General features: G+C 47.2%; 1 protein-coding gene across 1 annotated transcript in view; it reads right to left on the bottom strand.

Moving 5' to 3' along the window:
• Positions 1-3,248, bottom strand: part of CCDC93 (coiled-coil domain containing 93) — a 34,923-nt gene extending 31,675 nt beyond the window's left edge. Inside the window, exons 1-3 of the mRNA XM_056533618.1 lie at positions 3,103-3,248; positions 906-1,019; positions 714-808 (exon numbers count right to left, since the gene is read on the bottom strand). Of these exons, the coding sequence (XP_056389593.1) occupies positions 714-808; positions 906-1,019; positions 3,103-3,195 (302 nt within the window). The 5' untranslated portion in view covers positions 3,196-3,248. The remainder of the gene's footprint in view (positions 1-713; positions 809-905; positions 1,020-3,102) is intronic.
• Between the last annotated feature and the right edge of the window lie 23,154 nt (positions 3,249-26,402).

Here is a 26,402-nt window from a genome sequence, read left to right as displayed (position 1 = left end):
ACCAAGAGCATCAGAGACACAGGACGTCACCAAGAGCATCAGAGACACAGGACGTCACAAAGAGCATCAGAGGCACAGGACGTCACCAAGAGCATCAGAGACACAGGACGTCACCAAGAGCATCAGAGGCACAGGACGTCACCAAGAGCATCAGAGACACAGGACGTCCCCAGCCAGACTCTGCACATCATGTCCAACCAACTATGGACTTACCTGCAGCTCCCAAATATTAACACCTGCTCAGCTGTATCCCTAAGGCAGTGTTTCCCAATCAGGGTGCCTCCAGCTGTTGCAAAACTACAACTCCGGACATGCTGGGAATTGAAGTTTAGCAACAGCTGGAAGCACCTTGGTTGGAAAGCACTGCCCTAATGTAAGCAGGTAAATAACCCTCCCCCAATACTCTCCCTCAGTCTATGGCACCACTGCTGCAGGTCCCTTTACTGCAGGGATAGCCCCGCCCCCTCAGTGACATCAGGGATAGCCCCGCCCCCAGTGACATCAGGGATAGCCCCGCCCCCAGTGACATCAGGGATAGCCCCGCCCCCCAGTGACATCAGGGATAGCCCCGCCCCCCAGTGACATCAGGGATAGCCCCGCCTCCCCAGTGACATCAGGAATAGCCCCGCCTCCCCAGTGACATCAGGGATAGCCCCGCCCCCCAGTGACATCAGGGATAGCCCCACCCCCCAGTGACATCACTGCTCACTCACATCTTCTGGCCAATGGTTGAGTTCTCCTGGAAGAGCAGATCCACGTCAATGTCAAAGTTACAAGTGGTGATGCACCAGGTCATCCCGCCGACCACCTGCAGGAAGAACACGGGGGAGGTCACATGACAGGATGACGCCATTATCACAAACACCCCCCCCCCCCCCCCACACCCGTCAATCATCACCCGTCACCTTGTCAAATGGGGAGAGGCCTTTAATCCGGGCCCTGAAGTATCCGGCGGCCACCAGCAGCTCCAGGATCTCCACCAGCTTCACCTGCTGCTCCTCATCCTCCCGGGTCTCCACCTGAAGGGAAGTCACGTGACAGTCAGGGGTCCGCAGTCATGTGACAGTCAGGGGTCCGCAGTCATGTGACAGTCAGGGGTCCGCAGTCATGTGACAGTCAGGGGTCCGCAGTCATGTGACAGTCAGGGGTCCACAGTCATGTGACAGTCAGGGGTCCACAGTCATGTGACAGTCAGGGGTCCACAGTCATGTGACAGTCAGGGGTCCACAGTCATGTGACAGTCAGGGGTCCGCAGTCATGTGACAGTCAGGGGTCCGCAGTCATGTGACAGTCAGGGGTCTGCAACACCAGCCCCTCCTGTATACATAGATCTATACTGGGGGATACACGTATATACAATGGGGCCTTCACATACAGGGTGTATATACATACAGTGCATTATACAGGATAAATATACAGTGCATTATACAGGGGATATACAATATATTATACAGGGGATATACAATATAATATATATACATTATACAAGGGCTATATATACAGTGTATTGTACAGGGGATATACAATATAATATATATATACACATTATATAGGGGATATATATACAGTGTATTGTACAGGGGAGATATATATACATACAGTGTATTATACAGAGGATATATATAGTATATTAAACAGGAGATATACATATATACAATATATTATACAGGGGATATACAATATATTATACAGGGGATATACAATATAATATATATACATTATACAGGGGATATATATACAGTGTATTGTACAGGGGATATACAATATAATATATATACACATTATATAGGGGATATATATACAGTGTATTGTACAGGGGATATACAATATAATATATATACACATTATATAGGGGATATATATACAGTGTATTGTACAGGGGAGATATATATACATACAGTGTATTATACAGAGGATATATATATATAGTATACTAAACAGGAGATATACATATATACAATATATTATACAGGGGATATACAATATATTATATATACATTATACAGGGGATATATATACAGTGTATTATACAGGATAAATATACAGTATATTATACAGGGGATATACAATATAATATATATACATTATACAAGGGCTATATATACAGTGTATTGTACAGAAGATATATACAGTATACTAAACAGGGGATATACATATATACATTATATTATACAGGGGATATACAATATATTATACAGGGGATATATATACAGTACATTATACAGGGGATATATATATATATATATATATACGGTTTAATATACAGAGGATATACATATATATACAGTTTATTATACAGAGGATATATACAGTATACTAAACAGGGGATATACATATATACATTATAATATACAGGGGATATATATACAGTATACTAAACAGGGGATATACATATATACATTATAATATACAGGGGATATATATATATACAGTACATTATACAGGGGAGATTATATATATATATATATATATATATATATAATCAAGGTTTAATATACAGAGGATATACATATATACGGTTTATTATACAGAGGATATATACAGTACATTATACAGGGGATATACATATATACAGTACATTATACAGAGGATATACATATATACAGTACATTATACAGGGGATATACATATACATACAGTACATTATACAGAGGATATATACAGTACATTATACAGAGGATATACATATATACAGTACATTATACAGGGGATATATACAGTACATTATACAGGGGATATACATATATACAGTACATTATACAGAGGATATATACAGTATACTAAACAAATATATATGTTATATTATACAGGGGATATACAATATATTATACAGGGGAGATATATATATATGGTTTAATATACAGAGGATATATACAGTATACTAAACAGGGGATATACATACAGTGTATTATACAAGGGATATACATATATACAGTACATTATACAGGGGACACTAATTATATATATATCTCCATTATACAGGGGATATACATATATACAGTACATTATACAGGGGATATATATCTTGTATTATACAGGGGACACTAATTATATATATATATATATATATCTCCATTATACGGCGGCCGCTCCGCTCTGTACCTCGCTGTCTCCCCGGTTTCTGCTCATCCTCTCCGCCCTGCAGAGTCTCTTCTCCCAGCACCAAGAAGACTGGTGGAGCACGTGATCAGTCATATGATCGATCCAGGCAAAGTCACATGACGATGTCCGGAAAAAGAAAGAGCGAAGGCTTACTGACTCACAACGTCCAGCAGATGGCGCAGTGCAGTAAAATGATCTGGAGCTATAGGAGCGTCACGTCCAGCAGGTGTCGCTGTACATCGATATGACCAAGATGAGAGAAGCGAAGCATTCTGGAATCCCGCACTGACATGATAGGAGCTCGATGTCCAGTAGGTGGCGCTGTGTAGTGAAATGACCTAGATGATAGGAGAGCAGAGTCCAGCAGGTGGCGCTGTGTAGTGAGATGATCTTAGATTGGAGCGCAGTGTCCAGCAGGTGGCGCTGTGTAATGATATGATTCTAGATGATAGAAGCGCAGTGTCCAGCAGGTGGCGCTGTGTAATGATATGATTCTAGATGATAGGAGCGCAGTGTCCAGCAGATGGCGCTGTGTAGTGATAATATCCTAAATGATAATAGTCCAGCAAGTGGCGCTGTGTAGGGATATGATCTTAGATAGAAGCACAGTGTCCAGTAGGTGGCGCTGTGTAGGGATATGATCTTAGATAGAAGCACAGTGTCCAGTAGGTGGCGCTGTGTAGGGATATGATTCCAGATGATAGGTGCGCAGTGTCCAGCAGGTGGTGCTGTGTAATGATATGATTCTAGATGATAGGAGCGCAGTGTCCAGCAGGTGGCGCTGTGTAGTGATATGATTCTAGATGATAGGAGCACAGTGTCCAGCAGATGGCGCTGTGTAGGGATATGATCCTAGATGATAGGTGCGCAGTGTCCAGTAGGTGGCGCTGTGTAGTGATATGATTCTAGATGATTGGAGCGCAGTGTACAGCAGGTGGCGCTGTGTAGTGAGAGGATTCTAGATGATAGGAGCACAGTGTCCCGCAGGTGGCGCTGTGTAGGGATATGATCTTAGATAGAGCACAGTGTCCAGCAGGTGGCACTGTGTAATGATATGATTCTAGATGATAGGAGCGCAGTGTCCAGCAGGTGGTGCTGTGTAATGATATGATTCTAGATGATAGGAGCGCAGTGTCCAGCAGGTGGTGCTGTGTAATGATATGATTCTAGATGATAGGAGCGCAGTGTCCAACAGGTGGCGCTGTGTAGGGATATGATCTTAGATAGGAGCACAGTGTCCAGCAGATGGCGCTGTGTAATGATATGATCCTAGATGATATGTGCGCAGTGTCCAGTAGGTGGCGCTGTGTAGGGATATGATTCTAGATGATAGGTGCGCAGTGTCCAGCAGGTGGCGCTTTGTAATGATATGATTCTAGATGATAGGAGCGCAGTGTCCAGCAGGTGGCGCTGTGTAGTGATATGATTCTAGATGATAGGAGCGCAGTGTCCAGCAGGTGGCGCTGTGTAGGGATATGATCCTAGATGATAGGTGCGCAGTGTCCAGTAGGTGGCGCTGTGTAGTGATATGATTCTAGATGATTGGAGCGCAGTGTACAGCAGGTGGTGCTGTGTAGGGATATGATTCTAGATGATAGGTGCGCAGTGTCCAGTAGGTGGCGCTGTGTAGTGATATGATTCTAGATGATTGGAGCGCAGTGTACAGCAGGTGGTACTGTGTAGGGATATGATCCTAGATAGGAGCACTGTGTCCAGCAGGTGGCGCTGTGTAGTGAGAGGATTCTAGATGATAGGAGCGCAGTGTCCAGCAGGTGGTGCTGTGTAATGATATGATTCTAGATGATAGGAGCGCAGTGTCCAACAGGTGGCGCTGTGTAGGGATATGATCTTAGATAGGAGCACAGTGTCCAGCAGATGGCGCTGTGTAATGATATGATCCTAGATGATATGTGCGCAGTGTCCAGTAGGTGGCGCTGTGTAGGGATATGATTCTAGATGATAGGTGCGCAGTGTCCAGTAGGTGGCGCTGTGTAGTGATATGATTCTAGATGATAGGTGCGCAGTGTCCAGCAGGTGGCGCTGTGTAGGGATATGATCCTAGAATATAGGAGTTTGATAGTAGCACAGTGTCCAGCAGGTGGCGCTGTGTAGTGAAATGATCCTAGATAGGAGCACAGTGTCCAACAGGTGGCGCTGTGTAGTGATATAATTCTAGATGATAAGAGCGCAGTGTCCAGCAGGTGGCGCTGTGTAATGATATGATCCTAGATGATAGGAGCGCAGTGTCCAGTAGGTGGCGCTGTGTAGTGATATGATTCTAGATGATAGGTGCGCAGTGTCCAGCAGGTGGCGCTTTGTAATGATATGATTCTAGATGATAGGAGCACAGTGTCCAGTAGGTGGCGCTGTGTAATGATATGATTCTAGATGATAGGAGCGCAGTGTCCCACAGGTGGCGCTGTGTAGTGATAATATCCTAAATGATAATAGCGCAGAGTCCAGCAAGTGGCGCTGTGTAGGGATATGATCTTAGATAGAAGCACAGTGTCCAGCAGGTGGCGCTGTGTAATGATATGATCCTAGATGATAGTAGCACAAAGCCCAGCGGGTGGCGCTGTGTAGGGATATGATCCTAGATGATAAGAGCGCAGTGTCCAGTAGGTGGCGCTGTGTAGGGATATGATTCTAGATGATAGGTGCGCAGTGTCCAGCAGGTGGCGCTGTGTAGTGATATGATCCTAGATGATATGTGCGCAGTGTCCAGTAGGTGGCGCTGTGTAGTGATATGATTCTAGATGATAGGTGCGCAGTGTCCAGCAGGTGGCGCTTTGTAATGATATGATTCTAGATGATAGGAGCACAGTGTCCAGTAGGTGGCGCTGTGTAATGATATGATTCTAGATGATAGGAGCGCAGTGTCCCACAGGTGGCGCTGTGTAGTGATAATATCCTAAATGATAATAGCGCAGAGTCCAGCAAGTGGCGCTGTGTAGGGATATGATCTTAGATAGAAGCACAGTGTCCAGCAGGTGGCGCTGTGTAATGATATGATCCTAGATGATAGTAGCACAAAGCCCAGCGGGTGGCGCTGTGTAGGGATATGATCCTAGATGATAAGAGCGCAGTGTCCAGTAGGTGGCGCTGTGTAGGGATATGATTCTAGATGATAGGTGCGCAGTGTCCAGTAGGTGGCGCTGTGTAATGATATGATCCTAGATGATAGGAGCACAGTGTCCAGTAGGTGGCGCTGTGTAATGATATGATTCTAGATGATAGGTGCGCAGTGTCCAGCAGGTGGCGCTGTGTAATGATATGATTCTAGATGATAGGTGCGCAGTGTCCAGTAGGTGGCGCTGTGTAGGGATATGATCCTAGATGATAAGAGCACAGTGTCCAGTAGGTGGCGCTGTGTAGGGATATGATTCTAGATGATAGGAGCACAGTGTCCAGTAGGTGGCGCTGTGTAATGATATGATTCTAGATGATAGGTGCGCAGTGTCCAGCAGGTGGCGCTGTGTAATGATATGATCCTAGATGATATGTGCGCAGTGTCCAGTAGGTGGCGCTGTGTAGTGATATGATTCTAGATGATAGGTGCGCAGTCTCCAGCAGGTGGTGCTGTGTAGGGATATGATTCTAGATGATAGGAGCACAGTGTCCAGCAGGTGGCGCTTTGTAATGATATGATTCTAGATGATAGAAGCGCAGTGTCCAGCAGGTGGCGCTGTGTAATGATATGATTCTAGATGATAGGAGCGCAGTGTCCCACAGGTGGCGCTGTGTAGTGATAATATCCTAAATGATAATAGCGCAGAGTCCAGCAAGTGGCGCTGTGTAGGGATATGATCTTAGATAGAAGCACAGTGTCCAGCAGGTGGCGCTGTGTAATGATATGATCCTAGATGATAGGAGCGCAGTGTCCAGTAAGTGGCGCTGTGTAGGGATATGATTCTAGATGATATGTGCGCAGTGTCCAGTAGGTGGCGCTGTGTAGTGATATGATTCTAGATGATAGGAGCGCAGTGTACAGCAGGTGGTGCTGTGTAATGATATGATTCTAGATGATAGGTGCGCAGTGTCCAGTAGGTGGCGCTGTGTAGTGATATGATTCTAGATGATAGGAGCGCAGTGTACAGCAGGTGGTGCTGTGTAGGGATATGATCCTAGATAGGAGCACAGTGTCCCGCAAGTGGCGCTGTGTAGTGAGATGATTCTAGATGATAGGAGTACAGTGTCCCGCAGGTGGCGCTGTGTAGGGATATGATCTTAGATAGAGCACAGTATCCAGCAGGTGGCACTGTGTAATGATATGATTCTAGATGATAGGAGCACAGTGTCCAGCAGGTGGCACTGTGTAATGATATGATTCTAGATGATAGGAGCACAGTGTCCAGCAGGTGGTGCTGTGTAATGATATGATTCTAGATGATAGGAGCACAGTGTCCAACAGGTGGCGCTGTGTAGGGATATGATCTTAGATAGGAGCACAGTGTCAAGCAGATGACGCTGTGTAATGATATGATCCTAGATGATATGTGCGCAAAGTCCAGTAGGTGGCGCTGTGTAGTGATATGATTCTAGATGATAGGTCCGCAGTGTCCAGCAGGTGGCGCTGTGTAGGGATGTGATCCTAGAATATAGGAGTTTGATAGTAGCACAGTGTCCAGCAGGTGGCGCTGTGTAGTGAAATGATCCTAGATAGGAGCACAGTGTCCAACAGGTGGCGCTGTGTAGTGATATAATTCTAGATGATAAGAGCACAGTGTCCAGCAGGTGGCGCTGTGTAATGATATGATCCTAGATGATATGTGCGCAGTGTCCAGTAGGTGGCGCTGTGTAGTGATATGATTCTAGATGATAGGTGCGCAGTGTCCAGCAGGTGGCGCTTTGTAATGATATGATTCTAGATGATAGGAGCACAGTGTCCAGTAGGTGGCGCTGTGTAATGATATGATTCTAGATGATAGAAGCACAGTGTCCAGCAGGTGGCGCTGTGTAATGATATGATCCTAGATGATAGTAGCACAAAGCCCAGCGGGTGGCGCTGTGTAGGGATATGATCCTAGATGATAAGAGCGCAGTGTCCAGTAGGTGGCGCTGTGTAGGGATATGATTCTAGATGATAGGTGCGCAGTGTCCAGCAGGTGGCGCTGTGTAATGATATGATCCTAGATGATAGGAGCACAGTGTCCAGTAGGTGGCGCTGTGTAATGATATGATTCTAGATGATAGGAGCGCAGTGTCCAGTAGGTGGCGCTGTGTAGTGATATGATTCTAGATGATAGGAGCGCAGTGTACAGCAGGTGGTGCTGTGTAGGGATATGATCCTAGATAGGAGCACAGTGTCCCGCAAGTGGCGCTGTGTAGTGAGATGATTCTAGATGATAGGAGCACAGTGTCCAGCAGGTGGCGCTGTGTAGGGATATGATCTTAGATAGAGCACAGTGTCCAGCAGGTGGCACTGTGTAATGATATGATTCTAGATGATAGGAGCACAGTGTCCAGCAGGTGGTGCTGTGTAATGATATGATTCTAGATGATAGGAGCGCAGTGTCCAGCAGGTGGTGCTGTGTAATGATATGATTCTAGATGATAGGAGCGCAGTGTCCAGCAGGTGGTGCTGTGTAATGATATGATTCTAGATGATAGGAGCACAGTGTCCAGCAGGTGGTGCTGTGTAATGATATGATTCTAGATGATAGGAGCGCAGTGTCCAGCAGGTGGTGCTGTGTAATGATATGATTCTAGATGATAGGAGCACAGTGTCCAGCAGGTGGTGCTGTGTAATGATATGATTCTAGATGATAGGAGCACAGTGTCCAGCAGGTGGTGCTGTGTAATGATATGATTCTAGATGATAGGAGCGCAGTGTCCAGCAGGTGGTGCTGTGTAATGATATGATTCTAGATGATAGGAGCACAGTGTCCAGCAGGTGGTGCTGTGTAATGATATGATTCTAGATGATAGGAGCACAGTGTCCAGCAGGTGGTGCTGTGTAATGATATGATTCTAGATGATAGGAGCACAGTGTCCAGCAGATGGCGCTGTGTAGTGATATGATTCTAGATGATAGGAGCGCAGTGTCCAGCAGGTGGTGCTGTGTAATGATATGATTCTAGATGATAGGAGCACAGTGTCCAACAGGTGGCACTGTGTAATGATATGATCCTAGATGATAGGAGCACAGTGTCCAGCAGATGGCGCTGTGTAATGATATGATCCTAGATGATATGTGCGCAGTGTCCAGTAGGTGGCGCTGTGTAGTGATATGATTCTAGATGATAGGTCCGCAGTGTCCAGCAGGTGGCGCTGTATAGGGATATGATCCTAGAATATAGGAGTTTGATAGTAGCACAGTGTCCAGCAGGTGGCACTGTGTAGTGAAATGATCCTAGATGATAAGAGCGCAGTGTCCAGCAGGTGGCGCTGTGTAATGATATGATCCTAGATGATATGTGCGCAGTGTCCAGTAGGTGGCGCTGTGTAGTGATATGATTCTAGATGATAGGTGCGCAGTGTCCAGCAGGTGGCGCTTTGTAATGATATGATTCTAGATGATAGGAGCACAGTGTCCAGTAGGTGGCGCTGTGTAATGATATGATTCTAGATGATAGGAGCGCAGTGTCCCACAGGTGGCGCTGTGTAGTGATAATATCCTAAATGATAATAGCGCAGAGTCCAGCAAGTGGCGCTGTGTAGGGATATGATCTTAGATAGAAGCACAGTGTCCAGCAGGTGGCGCTGTGTAATGATATGATCCTAGATGATAGTAGCACAAAGCCCAGCGGGTGGCGCTGTGTAGGGATATGATCCTAGATGATAAGAGCGCAGTGTCCAGTAGGTGGCGCTGTGTAGGGATATGATTCTAGATGATAGGTGCGCAGTGTCCAGCAGGTGGCGCTGTGTAATGATATGATCCTAGATGGTAGGAGCACAGTGTCCAGTAGGTGGCGCTGTGTAATGATATGATTCTAGATGATAGGAGCGCAGTGTCCAGTAGGTGGCGCTGTGTAGTGATATGATTCTAGATGATAGGAGCGCAGTGTACAGCAGGTGGTGCTGTGTAGGGATATGATCCTAGATAGGAGCACAGTGTCCCGCAGGTGGCGCTGTGAAGTGAGATGATTTTAGATGATAGGAGCACAGTGTCCCGCAGGTGGCGCTGTGTAGGGATATGATCTTAGATAGAGCACAGTGTCCAGCAGGTGGCACTGTGTAATAATATGATTCTAGATGATAGGAGCACAGTGTCCAGCAGGTGGTGCTGTGTAATGATATGATTCTAGATGATAGGAGCGCAGTGTCCAGTCGGTGGCGCTGTGTAGTGATATGATTCTACATGATAGGAGCGCAGTGTACAGCAGGTGGTGCTGTGTAGGGATATGATCCTAGATAGGAGCACAGTGTCCCGCAGGTGGCGCTGTGTAGTGAGATGATTTTAGATGATAGGAGCACAGTGTCCCGCAGGTGGCGCTGTGTAGGGATATGATCTTAGATAGAGCACAGTGTCCAGCAGGTGGCACTGTGTAATGATATGATTCTAGATGATAGGAGCACAGTGTCCAGCAGGTGGTGCTGTGTAATGATATGATTCTAGATGATAGGAGCGCAGTGTCCAGCAGGTGGTGCTGTGTAATGATATGATTCTAGATGATAAGAGCGCAGTGTCCAGCAGGTGGCGCTGTGTAATGATATGATTCTAGATGATAGGAGCGCAGTGTCCAACAGGTGGCGCTGTGTAGGGATATGATCTTAGATAGGAGCACAGTGTCCAGCAGGTGGTGCTGTGTAGGGATATGATTCTAGATGATAGGAGCACAGTGTCCAGCAGGTGGCGCTTTGTAATGATATGATTCTAGATGATAGGAGCGCAGTGTCCAGCAGGTGGCGCTGTGTAATGATATGATCCTAGATGATATGTGCGCAGTGTCCAGTAGGTGGCGCTGTGTAGTGATATGATTCTAGATGATAGGTGTGCAGTGTCCAGCAGGTGGTGCTGTGTAATGATATGATTCTAGATGATAGGAGCGCAGTGTCCCACAGGTGGCGCTGTGTAGTGATAATATCCTAAATGATAATAGCGCAGAGTCCAGCAAGTGGCGCTGTGTAGGGATATGATCTTAGATAGAAGCACAGTGTCCAGCAGGTGGCGCTGTGTAATGATATGATCCTAGATGATAGTAGCACAAAGCCCAGCGGGTGGCGCTGTGTAGGGATATGATCCTAGATGATAAGAGCGCAGTGTCCAGTAGGTGGCGCTGTGTAGGGATATGATTCTAGATGTTAGGTGCGCAGTGTCCAGCAGGTGGCGCTGTGTAATGATATGATCCTAGATGATAGGAGCACAGTGTCCAGTAGGTGGCGCTGTGTAATGATATGATTCTAGATGATAGGAGCGCAGTGTCCAGTCGGTGGCGCTGTGTAGTGATATGATTCTACATGATAGGAGCGCAGTGTACAGCAGGTGGTGCTGTGTAGGGATATGATCCTAGATAGGAGCACAGTGTCCCGCAGGTGGCGCTGTGTAGGGATATGATCTTAGATAGAGCACAGTGTCCAGCAGGTGGCACTGTGTAATGATATGATTCTAGATGATAGGAGCACAGTGTCCAGCAGGTGGTGCTGTGTAATGATATGATTCTAGATGATAGGAGCGCAGTGTCCAGCAGGTGGTGCTGTGTAATGATATGATTCTAGATGATAAGAGCGCAGTGTCCAGCAGGTGGCGCTGTGTAATGATATGATTCTAGATGATAGGAGCGCAGTGTCCAACAGGTGGCGCTGTGTAGGGATATGATCTTAGATAGGAGCACAGTGTCCAGCAGGTGGCGCTGTGTAATGATATGATCCTAGATGATATGTGCGCAGTGTCCAGTAGGTGGCACTGTGTAGTGATATGATTCTAGATAATAGGTGCGCAGTGTCCAGCAGGTGGTGCTGTGTAGGGATATGATTCTATATGATAGGAGCACAGTGTCCAGCAGGTGGCGCTTTTTAATGATATGATTCTAGATGATAGGAGCGCAGTGTCCAGCAGGTGGCGCTGTGTAATGATATGATCCTAGATGATATGTGCGCAGTGTCCAGTAGGTGGCGCTGTGTAGTGAAATGATTCTAGATGATAGGTGTGCAGTGTCCAGCAGGTGGTGCTGTGTAGGGATATGATTCTAGATGATAGGAGCGCAGTGTCCCACAGGTGGCGCTGTGTAGTGATAATATCCTAAATGATAATAGCGCAGAGTCCAGCAAGTGGCGCTGTGTAGGGATATGATCTTAGATAGAAGCACAGTGTCCAGCAGGTGGCACTGTGTAATGATATGATCCTAGATGATAGTAGCACAAAGCCCAGCGGGTGGCGCTGTGTAGGGATATGATCCTAGATGATAAGAGCGCAGTGTCCAGTAGGTGGCGCTGTGTAGGGATATGATTCTAGATGATAGGTGCGCAGTGTCCAGTAGGTGGCGCTGTGTAATGATATGATTCTAGATGATAGGAGCGCAGTGTCCAGTAGGTGGCGCTGTGTAGTGATATGATTCTAGATGATAGGAGCGCAGTGTACAGCAGGTGGTGCTGTGTTGGGATATGATCCTAGATAGGAGCACAGTGTCCCGCAGGTGGCGCTGTGTAGTGAGATGATTCTAGATGATAGGAGCACAGTGTCCCGCAGGTGGCGATGTGTAGGGATACGATCTTAGATAGAGCACAGTGTCCAGCAGGTGGCACTGTGTAATGATATGATTCTAGATGATAGGAGCGCAGTGTCCAGCAGGTGGTGCTGTGTAATGATATGATTCTAGATGATAGGAGCACAGTGTCCAGCAGGTGGCGCTGTGTAATGATATGATTCTAGATGATAGGAGCGCAGTGTCCAGCAGGTGGCGCTGTGTAATGATATGATTCTAGATGATAGGAGCGCAGTGTCCAACAGGTGGCGCTGTGTAGGGATATGATCTTAGATAGGAGCACAGTGTCCAGCAGGTGGCGCTGTGTAATGGTATGATTCTAGATGATAGGAGCGCACTGTCCAGCAGGTGGTGCTGTGTAATGATATGATTCTAGATGATAGGTGCGCAGTGTCCAGCAGGTGGCGCTGTGTAGGGATATGATCCTAGAAGATAGGAGTTTGATAGTAGCACAGTGTCCAGCAGGTAGCGCTGTGTAGTGAAATGATCCTAGATAGGAGCACAGTGTCCAACAGGTGGCGCTGTGTAGTGATATAATTCTAGATGATAGGAGCGCAGTGTCCAGCAGGTGGCGCTGTGTAGTGATAAGATCCTAAATGCTAATAGCGCAGAGTCCAGCAGGTGGTACTGTGTAGTGATATGATCCAAGGTGATTGAAGCACAGTGTCCAGCAGGTGGCGCAGTGCAGTGATATGATCAGGAGTGATAAGTGCTTGGTTTCCAGCAGGTGGCCCTGTGCAGTGATATGATCAGGAGTGATAAGTGCTTGGTTTCCAGCAGGTGGCCCTGTGCAGTGATATAATCTGGAGTGATAGGAGCACTGTGTCCAGCAGGTGGCGCTGTGTAATGATATGATTCTAGATGATAGGAGCACAGTGTCCAGCAGGTGGTGCTGTGTAGTGATATGATTCTAGATGATAGGAGCGCAGTGTCCAGCAGGTGGCGCTGTGTAGTGATATCTCTTGATGATAGGAGCGCAGTGTCCAGCAGGTGGTGCTGTGTAATGATATGATTCTAGATGATAGGAGCACAGTGTCCCGCAGGTGGTGCTGTGTAGTGATAAGATCCTAAATGATAATAGCACAGAGTCGAGCAGGTGGCGCTGTGTAGGGTTATGATCTTAGATAGGAGCGCAGTGTCCAGCAGGTGGTGCTGTGTAATGATATGATTCTAGATGATAGGAGCGCAGTGTCCAGCAGGTAACGCTATGTAGTGATAAAATCCTAAATGATAATAGCGCAGAGTCCAGCAGGTGGTGCTGTGTAGTGATATGATTTATTGATGATAGGAGCGCAGTGTCCAGCAGGTGGCGCTGTGTAGTGATAAAATCCTAAATGATAATAGCACAGAGTCCAGCAGGTGGCGCTGTGTAGTGATATGATCCAGAGTGATTGAAGCACAGTGTTCAGCAGATGGTGCTCTGCAGTGATATGATCAGGAGTGATAAGTGCTTGGTTTCCAGCAGGTGCCGCTGTGTAGAAATATGATCCTAGAAGATAGGCGTTTGCTAGTAGCTCAAAGCCCAGCAGGTGGCGCTGTGTAATGATATGATTCTAGATGATAGGAGCGCAGTGTCCAGCAGGTGGCGCTGTGTAATGATATGATTCTAGGTGACAGGAGCGCAGTGTCCAGCAGGTGGCGCTGTGTAATGATATGATTCTAGATGATAGGAGCGCAGTGTCCAGCAGGTGGTGCTGTGTAGTGAGATGATCCTAGAAGATAGGAGTTTGATAGTAGCACAAAGTCCAGCAGGTGGCGCTGTGTAGGGATATAATTCTAGATGATAGGAGCGCAGTGTCCAGCAGGTGGCGCTGTGTAATGATATGATTCTAGATGATAGGAGCGCAGTGTCCAGCAGGTGGTGCTGTGTAGTGAGATGATCCTAGAAGATAGGAGTTTGATAGTAGCACAAAGTCCAGCAGGTGGTGCTGTGTAGGGATATAATTCTAGATGATAGGAGCACAGTGTCCAGCAGGTGGTGCTGTGTAGGGATATGATTCTAGATAGGAGCGCAGTGTCCAGCAAGTGGCGCTGTGTAATTATATGATTCTAGATGATAGGAGCGCAGTGTCCAGCAGGTGGTGCTGTGTAGGGATATGATTCTAGATAGGAGCACAGTGTCCAGCAGGTGGCGCTGTGTAATTATATGATTCTAGATGATAGGAGCGCAGTGTCCAGCAGGTGGTGCTGTGTAGGGATATGATTCTAGATAGGAGCGCAGTGTCCAGCAAGTGGCGCTGTGTAGGGATATGATCCTAGAAGATAGGAGTTTGATAGTAGCACAGTGTCCAGCAGGTAGCGCTGTGTAGTGAAATGATCCTAGATAGGAGCACAGTGTCCAACAGGTGGCGCTGTGTAGTGATATAATTCTAGATGATAGGAGCGCAGTGTCCAGCAGGTGGCGCTGTGTAGTGATAAGATCCTAAATGCTAATAGCGCAGAGTCCAGCAGGTGGTACTGTGTAGTGATATGATCCAAGGTGATTGAAGCACAGTGTCCAGCAGGTGGCGCAGTGCAGTGATATGATCAGGAGTGATAAGTGCTTGGTTTCCAGCAGGTGGCCCTGTGCAGTGATATGATCAGGAGTGATAAGTGCTTGGTTTCCAGCAGGTGGCCCTGTGCAGTGATATAATCTGGAGTGATAGGAGCACTGTGTCCAGCAGGTGGCGCTGTGTAATGATATGATTCTAGATGATAGGAGCACAGTGTCCAGCAGGTGGCGCTGTGTAATGATATGATTCTAGATGATAGGAGCACAGTGTCCAGCAGGTGGTGCTGTGTAGTGATATGATTCTAGATGATAGGTGCGCAGTGTCCAGCAGGTGGTGCTGTGTAGTGAGATGTTCCTAGAAGATAGGAGTTTGATAGTAGCACGATATCCAGCAGGTGGCGCTGTGTAGTGATATCTCTTGATGATAGGAGCGCAGTGTCCAGCAGGTGGTGCTGTGTAATGATATGATTCTAGATGATAGGAGCACAGTGTCCAGCAGGTGGCGCTGTGTAGGGATATGATTCTAGATTATAGGAGTTTGATAGTAGCTCAAAGTCCAGCAGGTGGCGCTGTGTAATGATATGATTCTAGATGATAGGAGCACAGTGTCCCGCAGGTGGTGCTGTGTAGTGATAAGATCCTAAATGATAATAGCACAGAGTCGAGCAGGTGGCGCTGTGTAGGGTTATGATCTTAGATAGGAGCGCAGTGTCCAGCAGGTGGTGCTGTGTAATGATATGATTCTAGATGATAGGAGCGCAGTGTCCAGCAGGTAACGCTATGTAGTGATAAAATCCTAAATGATAATAGCGCAGAGTCCAGCAGGTGGTGCTGTGTAGTGATATGATTTATTGATGATAGGAGCGCAGTGTCCAGCAGGTGGCGCTGTGTAGTGATAAAATCCTAAATGATAATAGCACAGAGTCCAGCAGGTGGCGCTGTGTAGTGATATGATCCAGAGTGATTGAAGCACAGTGTCCAGCAGATGGTGCTCTGCAGTGATATGATCAGGAGTGATAAGTGCTTGGTTTCCAGCAGGTGGCGCTGTGTAGAAATATGATCCTAGAAGATAGGCGTTTGATAGTAGCTCAAAGCCCAGCAGGTGGCGCTGTGTAATGATATGATTCTAGATGATAGGAGCGCAGTGTCCAGCAGGTGGCGCTGTGTAATGATATGATTCTAGGTGACAGGAGCGCAGTGTCCAGCAGGTGGCGCTGTGTAATGATATGATTCTAGATGATAGGAGCGCAGTGTCCAGCAGGTGGTGCTGTGTAGTGAGATGATCCTAGAAGATAGGAGTTTGATAGTAGCACAAAGTCCAGCAGGTGGCGCTGTGTAGGGATATAATTCTAGATGATAGGAGCGCAGTGTCCAGCAGGTGGCGCTGTGTAATGATATGATTCTAGATGATAGGAGCGCAGTGTCCAGCAGGTGGTGCTGTGTAGTGAGATGATCCTAGAAGATAGGAGTTTGATAGTAGCACAAAGTCCAGCAGGTGGTGCTGTGTAGGGATATAATTCTAGATGATAGGAGCACAGTGTCCAGCAGGTGGTGCTGTGTAGGGATATGATTCTAGATAGGAGCGCAGTGTCCAGCAAGTGGCGCTGTGTAATTATATGATTCTAGATGATAGGAGCGCAGTGTCCAGCAGGTGGTGCTGTGTAGGGATATGATTCTAGATAGGAGCACAGTGTCCAGCAGGTGGCGCTGTGTAATTATATGATTCTAGATGATAGGAGCGCAGTGTCCAGCAGGTGGTGCTGTGTAGGGATAAGATCCCAACTGATAATAGTGCAGAGTCCAGCAGGTGGCGCTGTGTAGTGATATGATTCTAGATGATAGGAAAGCAGTGTCCAGCAGGTGGTGCTGTGTAGTGATAAGATCCCAAATGATAATAGTGCAGAGTCCAGCAGGTGGTGCTGTGTAGGGATATGATTCTAGATGATAGGAGCGCAGTGTCCAGCAGGTGGCGCTGTGTAGTGAGATGATTCTAGATAGGAGCACAATGTCCAGCAGGTGGCGCTGTGTAGTGAGATGATGCTAGATAGGAGCACAGTGTCCAGCAGATGGCGCTGTGTAGTGATATGATTCTAGATGAAAGGAGCGCAGTGTCCAGCAGGTGGTGCTGTGTAGTGATATGATTCTAGATGATAGGAGAGCAGTGTCCAGCAGGTGGTGCTGTGTAGTGAGATGATTCTAGATGATAGGAGAGCAGTGTCCAGCAGGTGGCGCTGTGTAGTGATATGATTCTAGATGATAGGAGCACAGTGTCCAGCAGGTGGTGCTGTGTAGGGATATGATCCTAGAAGATAGGAGTTTGATAGTAGCACAAAGTCCAGCAGGTGGTGCTGTGTAATGATATGATTCTTGATGATAGGTGCGCAGTGTCCAGCAGGTGGTGCTGTTTAATGATATGGTTCTACATGATAGGTGTGCAGTGTCCAGCAGGTGGCGCTGTGTAGGGATATGATCCTAGAAGATAGGAGTTTGATAGTAGCACAGTGTCCAGCAGGTGGCGCTGTGTAGTGAAATTATCCTAGATAGGAGCACAGTGTCCAACAGGTGGCGCTGTGTAGTGATATGATTCTAGATGATAGGAGCGCAGTGTCCAGCAGGTGGCGCTGTGTAGTGATAAAATCCTAAATGATAATAGCGCAGAGTCCAGCAGGTGGCACTGTGTAGTGATATGATCCAAGGTGATTGAAGCACAGTGTCCAGCAGATGGTGCTCTGCAGTGATATGATCAGGAGTGATAAGTGCTTGGTTTCCAGCAGGTGGCGCTGTGCAGTGATATAATCCGGAGTGATAGGAGCACTGTGTCCAGCAGGTGGCACTGTGTAGGGATATGATCCGAGAAGATAGGAGTTTGATAGTAGATCAAAGTCCAGCAGGTTGCGCTTTGTAATGATATGATTCTAGATGATAGGAGCACAGTGTCCAGCAGGTGGTGCTGTGTAATGATATGAATCTAGATGATAGGTGCCCAGTGTCCAGCAGGTGGCGCTGTGTAGTCATATGATTCTAGATGATAGGTGAGCAGTGTCCAGCAGGTGGTGCTGTGTAGTAATAAGATCCCAAAGGATAATAGCGCAGAGTCCAGCAGGTGGCGCTGTGTAGGGATATGATCTTAGATAGGAGCACAGTGTCCAGCTGGTGGTGCTGTGTAGTGATATGATATAGAGTGATTGAAGCACAGTGTCCAGCAGGTGGTGCTCTGCAGTGATATGATCAGGAGTGATAGGAGCCCAGTGTCCAGCAGGTGGCGATCTGCAGTAATATGACACAGAGTGATAAGTGCATGGTGTCCAGCAGATGGCGCTTTGCATTCATATGATCCGAAGTGGTAGGAGCACAAAGTCCAGCAGGTGGTGCTGTGCAGTAATATGATCTAGAGTGATGCGTGCGTGGTGTCCAGCTGGTGGCGTTGTGCAGTGATATGATCTGGAGTGATAAGTGCTTGGTGTCCAGCAGGTGGCGCTGTGCAGTGATATAATCCAGAGTGGCAGAAGCCCAGTGTCCAGCCGGTGGCGCTGTACAGTGATATGATCTGGAGTGATAAGTGCATGGTGTCCAACAGGTGGCGCTGTACAGTGATATGATCTGGAGTGATAAGTGCATGGTGTCCAGCAGGTGGCGCTGTACAATGATATGATCTGGAGTGATAAGTGCATGGTGTCCAGCAGGTGGTGCTGTACAGTGATATGATCTGGAGTGATAAGTGCATGGTGTCCAGCAGGTGGCGCTGTACAGTGATATGATCTGGAGTTATAAGTGCATGGTGTCCAGCAGGTGGCGCTGTACAGTGATATGATCTGGAGTGATAAGTGTGTGGTGTCCAGCAGGTGGCGCTGTACAGTGATATGATCTGGAGTGATAAGTGCATGGTGTCCAGCAGGTGGCGCTGTACAGTGATATGATCTGGAGTGATAAGTGTGTGGTGTCCAGCAGGTGGCGCTCTACAGTGATATGATCTGGAGTGATAAGTGCATGGTGTCCAGCAGGTGGCGCTGTACAGTAATATGATCTGGAGTGATAAGTGCATGGTGTCCAGCAAGTGGCGCTCTACAGTGATATGATCTTAAGTGATAAGTGCATGGTGTCCAGCAGGTGGCGCTGTACAGTGATATGATCTGGAGTGATAAGTGCGTGGTGTCCAGCAGGTGGCGCTGTACAGTGATATGATCTGGAGTGATAAGTGCATGGTGTCCAGCAGGTGGCGCCGTACAGAGGTATGATCTGGAGTGATAAGTGCGTGGTGTCCAGCAGGTGGCGCTGTACAGTGGTATGATCTGGAGTGATAAGTGCGTGGTGTCCAGCAGGTGGCGCTGTACAGTGATATGATCTGGAGTGATAAGTGCGTGGTGTCCAGCAGGTGGCGCTCTGCTGTCATACAGCCCATAGGGCTACGTTGTCAGCACCGTCACCATTCTCCTTGCCTGCAGTTAGTGCAGCCGCCGTTTCTTTTGATGTATAGTCAGAGTGGCCACCATTTTATGTTTTGTGACTCGTCTGCCATTTCTTCTTCAGAATACTTGGCCCGGACACCATTTTGGTTACGTGCAGCCCGTCCATCCGCCATTTCTCCTTCCGTGTAGGCAGAGGCCCGCCATCGCCTCCCGATTGCTAATTACATGGCAGTAAACAAGCTTCGTTGTAAACGTGTTATCCAAACAATCCACCCGATCTATCAATCACGGTAATTACTGCGCACTCATGTGGTCGCACTCTGGACGGAGCACATAATTACACGGCCACTGAATGCATTATATTATCCAAACACTACCAGGAGATGGAAGCGACGTGTCAGGATGGATTTATTGTCTCCACTCAGTTCATCGCAGCTTCATCTCCACATTTATTTCATGTGTCATAAACTTTGCAACTTACAGGGACGTGAGATGAGCGGTGGCGGCGGCGCCTCTAATCTGCAATGCATCGCGGTGCTACGGCGCACAGCGGGGATGTATGATACGTGGTAATACACTGCCATATAGGACTGACAAAATACACTGTGATATATGGCTATGGAGTAATAGTCTAATGCCTAGGTCTCCAAACAGTGGATCTCCACCTGTTGCAAAACTACAACTCCCAGCATGCCCGGACAGCCAACGGCTGTCCGGGCATGCTGGGAGTTGTAGTTTTGCAAAATCTGGAGGTTCACAGTTTGAAGACCACTAGTCTCGTGATAATACAGTATAATTATGGTGCTGGCAACATATCTTGAAAATCCCTATTTACATTAACTACGGGAAAAGTCCAAACTTCTTAAATCTTTATTCCAACTCAAGACATGACAAAAAAATAAAAAATAAAAAAATGCATATATAGGACCCATTCAGCATGCTGTGATCACCCATTATCGCACAAAATAATTGTCATGTTGGAATACAGGTTCAGATTCTAATACAACACACAACAGGCACAGGGGCTAAGCAACAGAAGCAATGGATCAGGACCCATGCCATGGCGGAGTACTAAACAAAAACAGGTCTAAGGATGAGTCAAGATTCTATACAGATCAGGATACGCAGATTACACAGACTAGACACAGAAACAACACCAGGTATAGGGGCAAAGCAAGAGAAGCAATGGATCAGGACCCATACTGTGGCGGAGCACAAAACACACAAATATGTCTGAATATGAGTCACAATTCTATACAGATCAAGATACCCAGATTCTCGATTACACAGACTAGACACAGAAACAACACCGGGTATAAGGGCAAATCAAGAGAAGCAATGGATAAGGACCCATACCGTGGCGGAGCACAAAACACACAAACAGGTCTGAATACGAGTCAGGATTCTACACAGATCAAGATACACAGATTCTGGATTACACAGACTAGAAAAAGAAACAACACCAGTTATAGGGGAAAAGCAAGAGAAGCAATGGATCAGGACCTATATCATGGCACCTCACAAAACACACTAACAGGTGTGAATTCAAGTCAAGATTCAGGTTCACTGAACAGATACAAACTAGATATGATTAAACTGACCATAGTACGGATAAATATATGGATATATAGGATAGATCACTAGACAAACAAGAATAGGCTAAAAGCTATAAAAAAAAATGGGTTAAAACTAGAAAGCCATGGCTAAAACAAAGAAACAAGTCTGAACTAAATACAACAGGACTAAAACCAGATCAAAGCTGAAATCAAGAGCAAAAGACAGATGGCTGAGGAGAAATGAAATACCTCTCCTCAACTGCTAATTGGCCCGGGCCTGTAACTCCTCACTGACCAGAGGGCAACATGCCTGGCCAGGTGCGATCACTACAATAATGTTGACCTAATAATAATAATCCCCCTGGGTAACAGGGGCTTAAAGGGGTACTCCGGTGCTTAGACATCTTATCCCCTATCCAAAGTCACACCCCCGCCCCCGTGTGATGTCACGCTCCGCCCCTCAATGCAAGCCTACAGGAGGGGGCATGATAGCTGTCACACACCACCCGCCCTGTAGTCGCCGGTAATCAGTGCCGGAGCGAACACGCTCCGGGGACTGATTACAAACGGGGTGCCGCGTGCAAGATCACGGGGGTCCCTAGCGGCGGGACTCCCGCGATCAGGCATCTTATCCCCTATCCTTCCTGTACTTATTAGCTGCTGAATACTACAGCGGAAATTATTTTCTTTTTCAAACACAGAGCTGTCTGCTGACATCATGAGCACAGTGCTCTCTGCTGACATCTCTGTCCATTTTAGGAACTGTCCAGAACAGCATATGTTTGCTATGGGGATTTCCTTTTACTCTGGACAGTAGTAGGAGCGGAGATCGACTGCTTCAGTCTTGCGGAAGTTCCTGGTGAGAGCAAGAATATGGCGGATGCGCAGCAGACTACACGTGCAGAGAGTCCCAAGATGGCGCCGGAGATCCGGAGAGTCGTCGCCGCGGCGCACATATTCCAGGAGTTTGCGGACCATCTCCAGAAGATCTCCATGGGGGCCGAGGAGGCCTGCAACCCCGGCAGAAGGTACGCCAAAGTCATCAAGAGAGCTGTCGCCGGTGAGGCTGTCACCCCACCACCAGACCTGGGGATCCTGGGCAGAGATCTACACGGAGGTCTGGCAGCCCACAGCACAGCCCCAGTCACCACCGCTACCCAAGTGCTTATTTCGCGACGAACCAGCATTAGTCCCATTCATGAGGGACCATCTCCTACCCCTGCCAGGGAAGTCCTATCCTCCTGTCCCTGCAGCCCATGCCGAAAGGGCCAAACATGAGGACGAAGTGGCTGCCATAATGGAAGAGTTAAAGGAGCAGAGGAGAAGGGATTATGGCCCTAAAGTTATGTCATATGAAGTATGTCACATCCAGCAACAGGACACCAAGAGCCTCGCGGCCCTATATATCCAGAGGCTAGAACAATCCCGAGAGGGGGAGCCACTCCTAGAACAGCGAAGAGCTACAGTCGTCAAGTTTGACAGAGTGAGGGGGTATGGCACATTAATGGACTGTCACCATGGTGGTACTCTTCTGGTCAACAGGAAGAGAGACTATCTCCCTCCACTTCTACACTCCCTAGAGAGCGGGGAGATTGTAGAATACACCCCTGTACAGAGCCTACAAGGGGAATGGGCAGCAGCTGTCACAAGCCCAAGACTCCTACGCAAATCCACTTTGCCTATTTCCCCTCTGAAGATTGGCCCTTCAGTAAAGCTACCGTTGTCCCGTTGTCTGTAACTTGGCGTCAGTGTCTTAAGCATATGTGGTGTCCCGTACCGCATCCTATACGGTACCTATGTATGTGTGGGTCCCCATAGCCAAAGTCCCTAGGACGTAGGGATCCCTGTGACTTAATTAACCCCTTGTCGCCTCTATTTCTACTAATAGACCAGTGGTCTATATAAGGTTAATGTAAATATAATGATATATCTGTAAATGGTTAATTACCTGTGCCATAGCGTTGCAGGAACTGCAGGTCATGTGACTAGGTGAACTCTATGGTATTAAGCTTAAGGACCTTTGGAGGCCCTGTGACGTAAGCAATCCCATTACTCTCTGTAATGGTGAATGGCAGATGTTCGGACCAATTGGATTTGCCCCGCCCCCTGCCCATATAAGGGAGCAGCCGCCATGTTTCGCTCTCTTACCTCGTGGGCTTTCATGAGAGAAGGATCTGCGCAGCAACTAATGCAGTGAGTTAGGCCCGAGCCTTGCGGCAACGGCTGAACAATTCTAAGTCTAGAGTGTATCAATCCCCAGACACTCTGCAGCATCACCGGACCTAATAATACCCCTAAATCCGGACGGATCTGCAAATATCTACCCTAAATTCAGAGACTGTATGACTAGCTCAAGGTCCGCAACAACTGCCAGTCACTAAGCAAGATAAGGACTGTTTGTATGAGACTGTTACTGTGCCTTGGATACTGCAAGCACTTAAGTAAAGTTGTTCAAGTTCAATCTCTTTGTGGACCTTCAGTCATTTCATGCACCTATCATTACTGGGAAGGGCGGCGATAGACCTGAGCATTGACTCAGCATACCAGCCCTCAGCCTGGCGTCACAAACTATAGGTTTAACATTAACCCCTCCTATACCGATACCATACCACCACTACCATACACCCCCCCAAGGGCTACCACACATATGTTTGCTATGGGGATTTCCTTTTACTCAGTGTCTGAAGATTGGCACCCTCAGTAAAGCTACCGTTGTCTGTAACTTGGCGTCAGTGTCTTCATTGCCCCCGTGCCTAGCCCAGGATCCTAAACCACGCCCTGGCTCCTACCACCAAGCGTCAAGGGGAAAATCATCCAAGAAGAATGGTATCTTGAGACACCTGCTATGGACCCCAAGTATTTGTGTCAAGGGTCCTCTACAGAGGTGCCCAGGCCTACTCCTGGGGTTGACAAGGTTTGGCCTAACCAACGAGCACCAACTAAAGTGCCTCGGCCTACTCCTGCTGAGGAGGAAGTTTGGCCGGCCCAACAGGCACCAACACGTGATCCCTCAGTGGCGCAAGCTGCTGCTGTCCGGGTGGTGGTCACTGTGAGCCCGACCATGACCGAATCCAGTTTGTCCCTTGTGTCGTGGGATACACATGTCAGCCCCATGGAGGGGGCACAGTTTAGTGGTCCTAGGTACATGTCCCAGACTAGAAAGCAAGGTAACCGTCGAGGCTGGGATGGGAAGTTACCAGTCCACAGTATTTGAAAAGCATTACTATTGAGTCGTGAGACTGACTGTGTGCAGAAATCTTTGTTGTTTTCGGTTTTGCAACGTTTAAAGTGTACCTGTCAGATCCAACAACATTTTTTTTGAATACATCACTCAGTACCTAATCCTGACATGTACATGTAATTTTTATGTGTCTAGCACCTTTATTTATTTTTTATTACACTTTTAATTTAGCTCACTAGTCTGAATTCCTCTCAAAGGGAGGGGGCGTGGCCTCACTGTGCAGGTATCCGCCCCCTTCCTCTGTATGCTGTCTGCTCACATCTCCCCTAGCATTAGCAAAACTACAACTCCCAGCTTGTCCTCACTGACAGTAGCGGGACACAAGCTGACAGTGGGAGGATTTTTCCTCCAGCTCTGAGCCCTGCGCTCACAGCTGTCAATCAAGGAAGTGTGTCCATGACATAGGTGATGACTCATGGACACAGCAGGACTAGTATGTGTCCAAGCAGGCAGGGGGGCAGTTGTTTGACTGGCTTTTTCAGTATGAAATACTGAACATTTTCTAATGAAAGCAATTGCAAAACCTATTGGTTATAAATGCTTTACAACAAATCAAAAGTTTTTGTATCTGACAGTGCCCACTTAAGAAAAGCGCCTGACAAACTTGATAAGAAGTTTACTTGTAACCATATGAGTAAGTGTTCCTACCTGGCTTTTTAGCCGTGAACCTTTACTGAGAACTCAAAAATGTACCTGAACTGTAGAGCGGTACAATGAGAATTTGTACATATGACCAAAGTTATATATATAATTTATTTATTTATTTAGCCTATAATTTTTGTACCAATAAAAATTCGTGTTGGTATACTGTAATAAAACGTGTAAAATGTGTTTGTACAGAAATGGTTAAGGTGTACAGTGTCCTTATTTCTAGCGAGGTACAAATATAAACTTGCATACAAATAACAGGTAAGTACCACACATAGTATAATATAGTCGGTACACTATCACTAATCTAGTCAGTCAACATGTCTAGAAAGGACTGTAGTTTTGTACATTTTTCAGTCCACCAATGTTTATGATGTAATGTCTAATGTTGTCTCCTGTCCCAGTGTGCAGGATACTTTACTGGCCAGAAGGTATTCCTGATAACCTCACAACACACATGTAGTGGCAGAGGTACTCAAATGTATATATAATCAAAAAGTCTGGAGTCTGTGTATAGTGTTCTGGGGGTAAGTGTGTCACACCAAGGGACCCCAGTAGCCAAGGCATTGGGTAGATAGCCTCAGGCAGCCCAATCCGTAATGTTTTGCCAACTTGTTATATATATATAGTTGTTGAAAAATGTTGTGCAGGAGATTACAAGGTCAAAGATCTCCACACTGTCTAGAGCCCATATGGACTCATTGCTGTTTCCTAGACATAGAAAGGACATTGAAAACAAAATACCCCAGGAACTGTTAGTGGCCCCGGTGGGCACTTCGGTCCTCCACCCTCCAGGAGTGGGTGTAGAGGGCGACATTAATTAAGAGGGGGAGTTTATGGTGGCCCAGTACGGGATGGTGTTTCCCCGTACCTTCCTGCCCTGTAAGGCTGTCTCCCTCCATGTCCCCAGGGCCCCCTGCAGTTGTATTCCCCATATATATAACTTGCATATTTTATTGTGTATTGTAGCTTTAATAAATTTACCATGTGATTGTTACCCAGGAGGTACTAGTGACCAGCTGACCCCAAAGGTGACCTATGGGCTCCCTGCTAGTCTCCCTCTTATAAACCCTGGGGGGAGCTAGCCTCACTCTCTTTGAGCTCTGCTCTTGTTCCTGAGGTCCAGTCCAGTCAAGACGTCTCAGAGTGTGTGTCCAGAGCATTGTAGGCCTCAAGTCAAGTCCTGCAGCCTCAAGTCAAGTCCTGCAGCGTCAAGTCCTGCAGCCACATGTCAAGTCCTGCAGCCTCAAGTCAAGTCATGCAGCCCCAAGCCAAGTCCTGCAGCGTCAAGTTCTGCAGCCACAAGTCAAGTCC

This window comes from Hyla sarda, chromosome 8 (assembly GCF_029499605.1).
Source record: "Hyla sarda isolate aHylSar1 chromosome 8, aHylSar1.hap1, whole genome shotgun sequence".
In the NCBI taxonomy this organism is placed as follows: Eukaryota; Metazoa; Chordata; class Amphibia; order Anura; family Hylidae; genus Hyla; species Hyla sarda.
The sequence above is the reverse complement of the archived record's forward strand: the minus strand, read 5'-3'. Positions and strand labels throughout refer to the sequence as shown.